General features: G+C 44.8%; 1 protein-coding gene across 1 annotated transcript in view; it reads left to right on the forward strand.

The window, feature by feature from the left end:
- The window catches only part of DNAJC6 (DnaJ heat shock protein family (Hsp40) member C6), a 64,559-nt gene that overhangs the window by 34,210 nt on the left and 16,303 nt on the right, over positions 1 to 14,046 (forward strand). The window contains exons 7-12 of the mRNA XM_065409659.1: positions 3,324 to 3,518; positions 3,992 to 4,109; positions 6,644 to 6,723; positions 8,861 to 9,054; positions 9,166 to 9,246; positions 10,192 to 10,638. Coding sequence (XP_065265731.1) covers positions 3,324 to 3,518; positions 3,992 to 4,109; positions 6,644 to 6,723; positions 8,861 to 9,054; positions 9,166 to 9,246; positions 10,192 to 10,638 — 1,115 coding nt within the window. The remainder of the gene's footprint in view (positions 1 to 3,323; positions 3,519 to 3,991; positions 4,110 to 6,643; positions 6,724 to 8,860; positions 9,055 to 9,165; positions 9,247 to 10,191; positions 10,639 to 14,046) is intronic.

The raw sequence follows: 14,046 nt of genomic DNA on the forward strand, positions 1-14,046 counted from the left end.
TGAGTTCCAGTCCTAGTATGTTAACATTGCCAGAGCTATGTAGTGTCAGGCAAGTTCCTTAGTCTTTGTGTCCTAGCTTCACCCTGTGTAAAGTGAGAGTAGTAAATGCTGTTTTCCTCAAATTGTGTCCAAGGATTAATAGATGAAGGCTGTTCGTTTATGATGGCTTTGTTCCTTAGGTTGAAAAAAATTAAGACCAAGTCTGGGCTTAATATTGCTTCAAACTTCCCCCCAAATGACCGTTTGTCTGATCAGAAACTTGCTGTGTAAAACATCTTGTTTACAGTAGGTTTGTCTTGCAACTGAAGAATATGCTGTTGGCAGGCTCCCACAGAGTGAACAGAAAAAATGCAGTGATAAGTATATAGAAACAAAAGTTTAAACCCCTAAGATACTTAGCCTAGTTAAACTGAAAGCAGCATTGCTGTGTCCTGGCAAGTTTTGGATTTGTCATTATTTTTTCTTTTCCAAAAGTGCTGTTTAGGATCATTATAGAAACAAACCCTCCAATCCACTTAACTGGAGCTAAATTAACTGCTCTCTAAGGGTATATCTACACTGCAAAAAAACAAACAAACAAAAAAAAACACCGGCAAAAGGGAATCTCAGAGCCCGAATCTACAGACTCGGGCTCCTGCTACAGCACTTAAAAATAGTAGTGTAGATGTTCCCCCCTCAAACTCTGGAACCCTGCAAGGGGGGTGGGTCTCAACCAGAGTGGGAACATCATCTGCACTGCTATTTTTAGCACCATAGCATGAGCCCAAGTGTGATGGAGTTTCCAAAGCCACACTAAGGCTCAGGCAGGGAAAAGGGTCCAGCAGTGCTGGGTCAGGAAAGCTCTGCCCCTCACGTACTGCCAAGCATACTCCTGGGGAAAAGAATATAAAGAGTTCCAGCAGCCCAGGCTGGGGGTAGGAGAGAAGCCATTTCCTGGAGAAGCACTGCCCTGAGACAGGAGGAGAAGCTCTTACCAAGGAGGTCTGGCTGTGAGTGTTCCATTTCCCCCCTTCCCCTCCCCCCCGCCTTTTAGACATCACCCAAGAGGTAGGGGCACCAGAGGGTCACCTGCATCAGCCCTGAGACTCTGGGGTTCGAAGCAAAGGACTATAAGTAAACAGCAATCCCACTTCAAACTGAGGCATTGGGTGGGGAAGGTGGGCAGGAGGTGGGCCAAGCATAGGTCATACCATGCTATCATCCTTGGTGGAATGAGAGGGCCTGGGTCCCCCTAATTCCTCCAGATTCCCCTATGCCTAGCCCTGGGATGGGCAGGACTAGGGGGTTATCAACAAGGAGGCCGATCCAGCTGAACCCCATTCAAGGAGTTCAGGACACATTGAACTAAAAGAGACTGGAGAAGCCGGTGCTGACCCCTAGGCCTGCTGACCAAACAGACAATCCTGCTGCACCAAGTCTGTAGTTCTGGGCTCTGAGACTGGCTGGTGTGTGTGTATGTGTGTATATATAATTTTGTGCAGTATAGACTTTATTTATAAATGCAGAATTGGCATAAAATGCTTACATTGCTTGCTTTGTGGCTTGACGGCAGTCTGTTGTACAAATACTGACAAAATTTCATTCTTAGAACTTTACAAGCAGCTCATTGCAAGTTTATGCTCTCCAAGTGCCTCTCTTCTAGAAAACAGAAGTGATAATTGTGTGCTGGGTAGGGCTGTTGATTAATCGCAGTTAACTCACGCAGTTAACTCAAAAATTAATCGCAGTTTTAATCGCACTGTTAAACAATAGGATACCAATTGAAATTTATTAAATATTTTGGATGTTCTACATTTTTATATATATTGTATTCTGTGTTGTAATTTAAATCAAAGTGTGTGTTTTTATGACAAATATTTGCACTGTAAAAATCATAAACAAAAGAAATATTTTTTTCAATTCACCTCATACAAGTACTGCAGTGCAATCTCTTTTTGTCATGAAAGTGCAACTTACAAACGTAGGTTTTTGGAGTGTGTTTTTGTTTGTTTGCTACATAATTGCACTCAAACAAAAAAAGTAAAATTTCAGTGCCTACGAGTCCGCTCAGTCCTACTTCTTGTTCAGCCAATCGCTAAGACAAACAAGTTTGTTTACATTTACAGGAGATAATGCTGCCTGCTTCTTATTTACCATGTCACCAGAAAGTGAGACTAGGCATTTGCATGGCACTGTTGTAGCCGGCATTGCAAGGTATTTACATGCCTGATATGCTAAACATTCGTACGACCCTTCATGCTTCGGCCACCATTCCAGAGGACATGTTTCCATGCTGACAACGCTATTTTAAAAATGTGTTAATTAAATTGGTGACTGAACTCCTTGGAGGAGAATTGTATGGTCCCTGCTCTGTTTTACCTGCATTCATCCAAGACTGCTATAATATGAAATATATGGCAGATGACCCAGCACACATTGTTCATTTTAAGAACACTTTTTCACTGTAGATTTGACAAAATCCAAAGAAGGTACCAATTTGAGATTTCTAAAGATAGCTACAGCACTCGACCCAAGGTTTAAGAATCTGAAGTGCCTTCCAAAATCTGAGAGGGACGAGGTGTGGAGCTGCTTTCAGAAGACTTAAAAGAGCAACACTCCAATGTGGAAAGTACAGAACCTGAACCACCAAAAAAGAAAATTAATCTTCTGCTGGTGGCATCTGACTCCGATAATGAAAATGAACATGTGTTGGTCCACACTGCTTTGGATTATCGAGCAGAACCCGTCATCAGCTTGGACACATGATGGTTGAAGCATGAAGGGATATATGAATCTTTAGCGCATCTGGCATGTAAATATCTTGCGACACCGGCTACGAAAGTGCCGTGTGAATGCCTGTTTTTTCACTTTCAGGTGACGTTGTAAACAAGAACCAGGCAGTATTATTTCCTGCAAATGTAAATAAACTTTTGTCTTAGCAATTGGCTGAACAAGAAGTAGGACTGAGTGGACTTGTAAAACTTGAGAGCCTACATTGTTTTGTTTTTGAATGCAGTTATGTAACCAAAAAAATCTACATTTGTAAGTTGTACTTTCGCGACAAAGAGATTGCACTACAGTACTTGTATGAGGTGAATTGAAGAATGCTATTCTTTTTACAGTGCAAATACTTGTAATAAATAAATATAAAGTGATAACTGTACACTTTGCATTCTGTATTGTAATTGAAATCAAAATATTTGAAAATGTAGAAAACCTCCAAAAATATTAAACAATACTAGAATAGTATTTATTTAAACAGTGCAATTAATTCTGATTAATTTTTTTAATTTCTTGACAGCCCTAGTGATGGGATCATTTGGTAATGGCTCTCTTTGTTGCAGATACCTTGGATACATTTGTGATCTAATAGCAGAAAAGCCCATCCACCCTCACTGTAAGCCTCTTACTATCAAATCAGTCTCTCTCAGTCCGGTCCCCTGTTTCAATAAACAGAGAAATGGGTGTCGACCCTTCTGTGACATTCTGATTGGAGAAACCAGAATCTTTACAACCTCCCAGGAATATGAAAGAATGAAGTAAGTTACTATGGCTTTCTTATCTCTTAATGATGCTAATAAGTCTTTTTTTTTTTTTTTTTTTTTTTTTTTTAGTGTAATACATCTAATTTCCTAGGCTCCGGATGGGTGGGTGGGCGTTTTTGGTTTGTTTTCCCTGACTGTGATTAAATTGGGCAAGATAATGCTACTAGAAGTGAAAATGTTATTGGAAAGTTGATGCCCAGTGTTAAAACTCGACTGCCAGAGCTTGTCTGAACTTCTGTGATGAGGTGCTGGGGCTTACCCCTGGTATATTTCAGCACTATACTAGTAGTTCTGTGTGAAGCATTACTATTTCAACTGACAACTAGCCAGAGAACAGAATGCTACTTCTACCAACTAATCATGGTCTGAGTTTTGAGATTATGTATTTTTAAAGTACACAAGCCATAACTTTAATGGTACTGCGGAAGTGAGCATAACAATGGACTTCTTCCTCATTTGTTTTAAAGGGAATTCCGTATGCAAGAAGGGAAAGTCCTAATTCCATTAGGAGTTACTGTTCATGGAGATGTTGTCCTTTCTGTCTACCATATGAGATCAACCATTGGAGGACGACTTCAAGCAAAAGTATAGTTTGGTCTACCTTTTGATACGCACAACACAAACACTGAGTCAAAGACTGACCCTGGCACTCAGATTGAAGTGGAAGGAGGCAAAGTAGCCATAAAAATGTTTGTCATGACCCCAACCTCTCCAAATCTTTAGGAGTGAAGCTCAGAGTAGGCAGTGACAGTGCTGATGGCGCTGTATGGAGGGGGGCCAGGCAGGGTCCCTCCAGCTGCTAGACCGAAAGACCCTCTGCCAGTAACTAGCTTGAAGCAACGGCCCATTGGAATCCCTACCCTGCCACGTATGGAAGGAGGCGGCAACAAGCCAGTATCTCCACATTCCTAATCCCTACCAAATTCACGGCCATGGAAAAACTCATCCCGGACCATGAAATCTTGTCTTCCCCTGTGAAATCGTCTTTTTGTGTGTGTGTTCTTTTACCCTATACTATGCAGATTTCACAGGGGAGACCAACGTTTCTCAAATTGGGGGTCCTTTCCCAAAAGGGAGTTGGGGGCGGGGGGGTTGCAAGGTTATTTTAGGGGGGTTGCAGTATTGCCACCCTTACTTCTGCGCTGCCTTCAGGGCTGGGCAACCGGAGAGTGGCGGCTGTTGGCCAGAGGCCCAGTTCTGAAGGCAGCAGCACAGAAGTAAAGATGGCAATACCAGCTGCAGCTCTCAGCCGGCAGCCACCACTCTCCAGCTGCCCAGTTCTGAAGGCAGCACCGCCGCCAGCAGCAGCGCAGAAGTACCGCAAACCCCCTATAATAACCTTGTGACCCTCCCCCCAACTCCTTTTTGGGTCAGGACCCCTACAATTACAACACCGTGAAATTTCAGATTTAAATAGCTGAAATTATGAAACTTTCAATTTCACACTCATACAATTTTTTAAAATTGTCCAAGATGGACCGTGAATTTGGTAGGCCCTACTAATGTGCCATTTCATCATCCTCTGGGTGGACTGGGCTGGAGTGGAGTCTTCATTTGCAGGAGGAAAGTTCCTGCATTCTCTCAGGATTAGGTCAACAGACTTTTAACATACATAATGGCAACATGGTTGTCTGTCAGAACAGATATATAATAAAATCACTAAAATAAAACTAAGATTTCTTGAGAAATGAGAACAAAGGGGAGAAATGTTTACTCAGCACTGAGGTGTTCTGAATTACATGCAAGGAAGGAGAGTTGAAGATGATCAGAGATATTGGACTCTGAGATAGAAAAGCTGTTGTATGCTTGAAAAACAAATTAGGTGATGACATAATAAGACATAGGGGTCAGTAAAGACTTTCATTCACTTTACTCCTGAGGGCATTCTGTGCAAGAAAAATTTAAAATTCTGCACATTTTATTTGTCAAATGTGGAGGCTCCAGCATGGCAGGCCACTGGTTGCACAGAGGTGGGAGATCACTGTGCAGCTCCTCCCAGGACATGGACTCAGTGGCGAGGCTGCACCCAACCCTGACACAGCACAAGGACCGGCCTGCCCCAGAAACACCCCAGGGCCCTGCCCACCAGGTGTGCGCAGGCAGACTCAGCAAGGCAGGATCCAAGTGTGTGTGGGGGATCCATGTGTGGATTGAGAGGGTTCTCTGTGGGGCAATCTGGGTGTGGGTGGCTCAGTGGAGGATCCGGGTGCAGGGGGGATCTGGATGCACAGGGGCTTGTTTGGGGGGGGGGGTCTGGGTGCAATAGTAATGGGACTCTGCAGGAGGGTCCAGGTGAAGGTGCTTGGGGCTCACCGTGGAGGTCTGGGTGTGGGGAATTAGAGCTTGACAGAGGGGTATGGGTGTGGGGGAACTCTGGGGGGTCCAGAGGCCGCTGGTTGGAGCTTGGTGGGGATGTGGGCGGCTTGTTGGGGTGGTCCAGGTGCAGCTCATTGGGGGGGTTCTGAGTGCGGGGGGGTGAGGCTCAGTGAGAGGGTTTGGGTATGAGGGGGTCTGGATGCACAGGGGTTGGGCGGATGGGGGAGCAGCTCCTTCTATAGGGATCACTTCCCCTGCAACTGAGGAGCAATGGGTGCAGAAAGCCGGGGGGAGGGGGAGAGTTTGCAGAGCTTCCTTCAGCCGGGGGAGAAATCTGGGGTGGGTCTGACCCGGCCCCGGTTGCTGTGCAAGGAAAGAGGAAGTCCTCTCCTCCCCAGCCCAACCGGGACTAGCAGCTGAGCCTGGCACGGGATAGGAGCCACCAGCTGGATCTTCCCCAGTCCTGCCTCCTGCCCCACCGTGATTTACCTCTCTGCCAGCTGCTCTGGGCCCCCGAAACGTGCTGCTGGGGAGGGTCGCCTGACTACTTTTGTGGCTTCCCTTTGCTTCCCTGTCAGAAAGTCATTTTTCTGTAGGGAAGCAAATCTGCGGGGAACATAAATTCTGCGCATGTGCAGTGATGCAGAATTCCCCCAGGAGTATTTGCTTATATAGTTACAGTTAGTGAAGTAGAACTGATTAGCTGCCTGTATATCGTATAAATCTAGAGAATTACTTCCCTTTATTTAAAATGTGTATATTTAATCTCTTGGTTTTTTTTGTTTTGTTTTGTTTTTTTTAAGATGACAAACACACAGATCTTCCAGATTCAATTTCATACTGGATTCATAGCACTGGGAACAACTATGCTAAAATTTACAAAGTAAGTACCTCTTAGAGCAGAGACCAGTACTGCATGCAAACTTCAGCATGTTAGCTGCATATAAATAATCTGACCATCACTGACTAGTTTGATAAAGTAACCAATGCATGTTGGCATATAAATAGGGCATAAATAGCTCTTCTAAGATCTGCTGCCTGAGTAGCTTTGACAACATTACTGATAAAAGACTAAATTGTCAGACTTTTATTCCAGTGTCACTCAAATACCTGTTCTGAGGTGCTGGGGAAATGAGAAACAGGGTTTTCTGCAGACCATTTTTTCTTTTACTTTGAGGGAGCCAACTCTTCCCTAGGTACCACTCATTCAGTGATTCTCAAACTACATAATGGGCAATTGTGAAAATGCAGAAAAAATATTTGGGCTTCCCATAATGAGTGGTCCTCTTCCTCCCTATTTTTTTTTTTTTAAATGGTCCAGGTTACTTAATATATTAAATGCATGCATGAGTGCACTCTTCTTGTCTTGCTGGCTCATATCCACTCTGGACTCTGCAGTAGGAGAGCTGTCTGGAGCACCTGGAATATACAGTAGAATGTTTTACTCACATTTTCTGACTACTAAGTGAAAGTCCCTTAAAGGGAAAATACTCTTGGACTTGCTGAGCCTCCCTAGAAAGGCGAGTCTCCCCTTTTGTTTCCAGTATAACTAATACCTGGACATTCCTTCAGCTGGCTCAGGTCTGCCTATCTCTGCTTAATGGGGAGGGGAGTTATGCCCACTACTTCCGCAAGGCTGGTGTGTTGTGGTAAAATATCCAAGAACATGAGTTATCCTAGGCAAATGTCTTAATTTCTGAGATGCAACTTTTATTTTCAGTGCCCTAGGTAACTTAATAGGTAAAACAAACAGATCCTCGCATACAGTCTGTGGTATATCTAACCCCTGCAAGGGTGACCGCATGGTGGTGTGGAGTATGGGAGGATGAGGGGAACAATAAAATGGGTAAGATCTTGTTCCCTTTCATGGGTGAATGGAATAAGATACTTTCTCTGTAGAAGTGTTCAAGGGAAATGTCTCTTATTGATTTCATTAACTCTGTTTTACAAAGTTTTAAAATAACCAAACTAAGGCTTGAGTACTCTAAGAATGTTCACTGCTTACAACTTTTGCATTCATTAGACTGCAAAATCAGATACTGAGTATGCTCTTTACATGGTGCAGTGACAATAGCTTATTACTGTGCTGTTTTTCCTGACTTCTCCTAACTGCAAAGTGGTAGAGTCCAGTCAAAAGGCAGCTTGATCCATGTGATGGGGTGTAGAAACCCCACACTAGGTCAGGGAGCAGAAATGAGTAATGGTCTGAAACTGAAAATGGCAGACCAGAAATTTCAAGGCTGGAGGAAGTATGCAGCCTTCAGGCTCCTAATCAATAATTGAGAAGGTAACAGAATAGACAGAAGGGAACACCAACTCCCCCGACTCAGAGGGAACTGGCTTGACAAGGACTACACCCATGTGATGAGACAAGGAACTTTCTTGGGGACTGATTTACAGACTGTCCAATCACTGGATGAGTAGGAGAACATGGCTGTGGTTTCCAGTATAATGACAAGGCCTAGATATGGAATAGTTGATTTGGGGATGTGTCCTAGCCCACATCTACCTTATGGCAACGAGTTTGCAACTTGGAGCAGACTAATTTGGGTAACTGATTCCATTTTATTTTAAATAAAGTATCTCTATTCAAGAGGAGTGTAGAGACCCAACAGCAGTTGAAAAATATAGACGGAGTGCGGACAGCAGCACAATCTGTCAACAAGCGAGGTTGATTTTTTTTGAAATGGGGACTATTAGGCTGGAGTGAGACAAGAGTCTTTAGAGTACAATTTCTGCCCTCCCCTCTCTCCTTCCTTGGGCACTTGCTAAAGAATAACTTTGTTGATTTGTACGATTCATCTCATAGTAACACATGCCAGACACTTGCTTCATCCTTACCACTTTGCTGCTGTTTGTGTGCAGTTGAAAAGATGCTAGGAGTGAATAGGGGAAAGTGTAAAAATCAATAACGTGGACGTATACACACGTTGAAGACTTCAAACTTTATTTGTGTCCGCAAAAAAAAAAAAAAAATTGCTTTACTACTTTTAACTGAACAGCTTTCTGTCAACATTTAGACCTGAACTGGATGCATGTGACTCCCCAGAAAAATATCCACAGCTGTTTCATGTTACATTGGAGATAGAAATAGAATCTGCTGATAGACAGACTGACCTGACTCCTCCCTGGGAGAACTTCACAACAAAAGACATCAATGCAAGCATTCTTTTCTCCTCTCACCAGGAACATCAAGATGCTCTCGCCTTGGCAGGTGAGAACTGCCCTGCTTTGTGCACGTTCTTAAGCTTCTAACGCTGACGATGCCCTTTTACTATCTTGTGACTTTCTTCTATCCTGGTGCATTTGGTTCTTTGTCTTGCAGGTCGAAGCTCTGTAGATGCACCTCAGGATAACATAAAAAATGTTGGACAGGGGGCATTCCTCTCCTCTCTCAGCTGGCAAGGTACTTGGACTTGGCCTCTAGTATTTTCAGCCAAAGTATTGTAAAAAGTTGTCTCTAGTTTTTAAAGGATGAATTTGCTCAAGCAAAGGGTAGGCTTGTGAAAGACAAGATCCCATTAGATCACCGTGGGCTACTGGTTAGGCTGCAATTTGAGTTCAAATGAACACTCCCTTCTTCTGAGGTGGTGAGATCACTGTGCCTACTTGCCCTGGATTTATCTGACTGAGGTAGTTGGTTCATAATCTCAAACTCAAAACCATTGATTCCAGCTGCTAATACCCATTAAAAGACCGTTTTAAAATACTTGCCTTTCCCAGTATTTCTCTTTCACTTGCAGCATCCCTGTGGCACCTTTATGTGACTACGGACAGGGAGGAAGTGGTCTGTGCCTGCCAATGGGAGGGTTGGTGTTCCATGGGATGTAATGGTCTAATAGAACACGTTCCACATTATGAACAAGCTTGAGAACCTCTCCTGTAGCCTATATAGCACAAGTCTCCTGCAGCATCTTTGCAACATACAGTTTAGGAATCCAGCATGAGGATTCCCCCTTCTACCAAACTAAAAAACTGGATTCAAGTTATGCTTTCATTAAAATGCTTCTACGTTTTTGCCCTTGCCATGTGTTTTAGTCCCCCATAAATGAAATCCTCGACAAATCAGTCGAGGCACCACATCTGGACCCAGGAACAGCTTCTGTTCTCATCCAGGCTCTTACACTGTCCTGTTCTGTAGGCTCAATTTCCCTATCGGTAAAGTGTGGATATTTCTGTACGGTACAGAGTGATTGGGACTTGCCTAATCTTTATTAGGCACTTCCATTTTAAATGTAGCTGAACACGTGTGTTTTGCTATTGCTGCCTTTTTCCACGGGAAGCTAATAAACTCAGTGTATGTAAAAACCTAAAGGACCGAAAGCTAACGTAAATTCTTTTGCTCACTTAGATCAGAAATCCGACAAAAGCAGTTCTCACCCCACCTCTGAGGATCGGGCAGCACTAGTGCATGAGGAGAGTGAACAGTCCGACGATGAACTCTTATCCCTTTCCAGTCAGCACAGCAATGCTAGCAGCGACAAAACCCATGGGACTCCAAAACACAGCAAAAAGCAGCAAGAGCCTCCAGCACCACTTCCGCCTGAGGATGTCGACCTTCTGGGTCTAGACGGTAGCCCTATGAGCAAGAATTTCCCTGCTCAGTCCACTGCTCTCCCCTCTAACTCAGACTTGCTGAGTGATCTGTTTGGGGTCAGTGGTTCCAGGGCCCACAGCCAAGGTGGACAGGCAGCTGCTGAGGATGTCTTTCACGTGGGTGGGCCTGGATCTGCACACTCCACCCCTCGACGCTCTGCAGCTTCAGCATCTCCATCTCCATCCCCAAGAGTAGGAGAAGGTAACACTTCTTAGCCTAGTGCCTGACTTGGTACAAATGTGTGATGTTATCCCAGTGTTAGGCTCATTCTACAGTTGTTTCTGAGCTATTGGACTTGTAGTAGAGATGATGGACGAGTGAGATTCTACATAGGGAGGGATTTGAAGTATCTGTGCGGCCTTGCAAGGAAACCAAGGCATTTTGCACTACACAGAGCATTGCCCTCTGAGGAATCTCAAATACTACATTTTCAGTGGGCCCTGCTAATGTGCACACATACTTCTCGGGTGAAGGGACCTGTCCATTACACTCCTGTCCAGGTGAATTAGTTACATTGGTGACATTTAGTATTTTATTTCTGTACGTTTATAGTTTGTGTTGGGGGACTATTTAAAATGATACTGTGTAACAAAGGTAGAAGGAGAATATTTTAGAATTCATAAATCTTAGTGACCCAGTGTCCATCTAAATGAAATTGACGATTCCAAACTCTGAAGACCACCAGATATTTCTCATAATTCTCCAGTTAGAGGGACGCTGTGGGGGCTGGTAGGGGTATGCTCTAACCTACCAGCTGTTCGATTTTATGCTAGAGATGGGCCTGTATAGCAAAGTCTGGATCTCCACTTTCTCTTAGCTCAGAGGGGTGAGGAGCTGTGGTCGCAGTCCATCTCTGTCTATTTCTGCCTTCTCTCTTCTTTCAGCAGGCAAATACTGAAACATTAAAAATTCTCTCTCCTCCCTGCCTGAAGAAGTGAGTTTTTTACCCACTAAAGCTTATTCCCAAATAAATCTGTTAGTCTTTAAGGTGCCACCGGACTCCTCGTTGTTTTTGTGGATACAGACTAACACAGCTACCCCTCTGATACCTGCCTGCTGAAAAGTACAAGGCAGACTGTTTAGATGATACTGACACTGAGTGTCGATGAGTTTGCCCATAGGCTGAGTGTAAGAGATAAGGGACGGGGGCCAGACTCCTTTTGGAAAGGAGGAATGAAGAGGATCTGTGAAGGAAATGCTGAAGGCCAGAGTCTCAAAGGCCCAGATTGGGGGAAGTCTGAGAAGTGGTTAATCAACTTTGCGAAAGGCAGCTGCAAGTTCTCAGAGAATGGAAACCCCTGGTCTAACTTGATTGCAGGCTTTGGAGGAGCTATTCCAGATCACTGGGCACAATACTTAAATTGCAGCGTGTCCCTATTGTGGGTGGGCTTTTAGTTCTGTTTTAAGAGAGAGCTGTAAAGCTGAACTTCTTCCTTTTTGTATTTTTTTTTTTTTTTTTTTAACACACATTCAGAACCAGTTAAAGAAATGTATGGTAAAGGCTGTGACAGTTTGTCTTTTTAACCCACAACTATCAGTCTTGGGGCTTGTCTTCACTACCCACCTGGATCGGCGGGTAGAAATCGATCTCTCGGGGATCGAATTATCGCATCTCGTTGGGACGCGATAATCGATCCCCGAATCGATGCGCATACTCCACCAGCCCAGGTAGGAGTAAACGCCGTCGACGGGGGAGCCGCGGCGGTCGATTTGCCGCCGTCCTCACAGCGGGGTAAGTTGGATCGGATACGTCTAATTCAGCTATGCTATTTGCGTAGCTGAATTTGCGTATCTTAAATCGATTTCCCCCCCCAGTGTAGACCTAGCCCTAGTTTCAAAGAACCTGTTTAGTGGCAGCATACGTTCATTGATGCATATGCTGAACTTCCTGATAAATAAATATTTATTTTATTTTCCTCTGCAATTTAACAGCGTTAAATGCTGAGTGTTAATGCTGTGGTGTTTTTTAAAATCCGCTTGTAGTGCACTAGATCAGGGGCAGGCAAACTTTTTGGCCTGAGGGGTGCATCGGGTTTCGGAAATTGTATGGAGGGCTGGTTAGGGGAGGTGCCTCCCCAAACAGCCAGGCGTGGCCCGGCCCTCGCCCCCTATCTTCTCCTCCCAACCACCCCTTCTCCCTGACTGCCCCTGGACCCCCTGCCCCTGACTGCCCCCAGGACCCCTGCACGCATTCAACTCCCCACTCCCTGTCCACCACTCCGAACTCCCCTGCCCTCTATCCAACCTCCTGCCCCCTTACCGCACTGCCTGGAGCACCGGTGGCTTGCGGCACGGTTGTGGCTGGAGCCACCCACGCCACCGCACAGCACAGAGCTGCCCGGCTGCCCAGAGCATTGTGCCGGTGGCACGGTGTGCTGAGGCTGCAGGGGAGGGGGAACAGCAGGCCAGGAGCTCAGGGGACAGGCAGGAGGGTCCCGCGGGCTGGATGTGGCCCGCAGGCCGTAGTTTGCCCACTTTTGTGCTAAATCAACACAGTGTAAGACTTGAGTAGAGTTCACTGTAGTAACACCTACTAAATGTGAGGTTTTCACAGCCAGTTCCTGAAGATCCTAAAGCTAACTAAAATCAGTGAATCTAGTGTCCTATTTTTAGAGGGAAACTTTTATTTACTAGTGCACAGACACCAGATGTGTCTACAAAACAAATTGAAAATTGCGACCGTTGCAATCTAAACCATGATGAGAACAATAATCTTCATGAGGTGCGGGGATGGAAGGACACTGACAGATTTGGAGAAGGAAGAAGTGAGTGAAGGCCAAGGTACCTAGGTTCCTTGTGTGAGCAGTATGCTCATCCTGAGTATCTTGCTTCTGATATGATTGTGGTTTATGACCCTCAAAGTTGATTTGTGAGAACACTCTTAAGAGGGTGATGGTGTGGCAAAGGGCAGGAGCAGACCTAGACATTGTCAGTCACGGTGGAAAACACATTTGGCCCCCTCTCCCCAACGGCTGAGCAATAACAACAAAACACCCAGCCAGCCAATCAGCAAATGGGGGAAATAAAAAGCACAGCAGTTAGGCACCCCCTGGGAGTTGGTGCCCAGGCCAATGACCTGCTTGCCCACCCCTAGAGCCAGCTCTGCCACTAGGGTCAGGAAAGGATCTCCAGGCAGAGTGGAACCATATGTTAAGGGGCGGGAAGGTAGTGGTCAAATGAGCAGCTTGGGCAGAATAAGGAGGACAAATGAGTGAGTAAGCCAGTATTTGATTATTAAGTAACATGACCGATGCTGCTACCACATAAGTGTAACTTCACTAGCGTACAGTGTTCAGAGCTCAGAATTGTCTTCTGTAACGTGCTGTGTTATTACAATAACATTTTGAGTAGTCAGATTAGATTGCTCCCCTCTCTCCTTAAACTTTGCTCCTTGTTGTTGGCAGCTTCTCCAAGTTAAAATGCGATGGGCTAAGCATGTATTCAAAACGGAATTTATGGAAGAGCTGAACTCAGTACCCGTGTCACAGATGTGGAAATGGTTCATATATACAGGAAAGGCACTAGTGCTTCTCTAAAGCTATTTCTGCAAGAGCCTTTTGGAAACTCCATAATCTTGGTGACATCCTCTGGGTGTCTTCAAAGCTTTTA

Source organism: Emys orbicularis, chromosome 8 (genome assembly GCF_028017835.1).
Source record: "Emys orbicularis isolate rEmyOrb1 chromosome 8, rEmyOrb1.hap1, whole genome shotgun sequence".
NCBI lineage: Eukaryota > Metazoa > Chordata > Testudines > Emydidae > Emys > Emys orbicularis.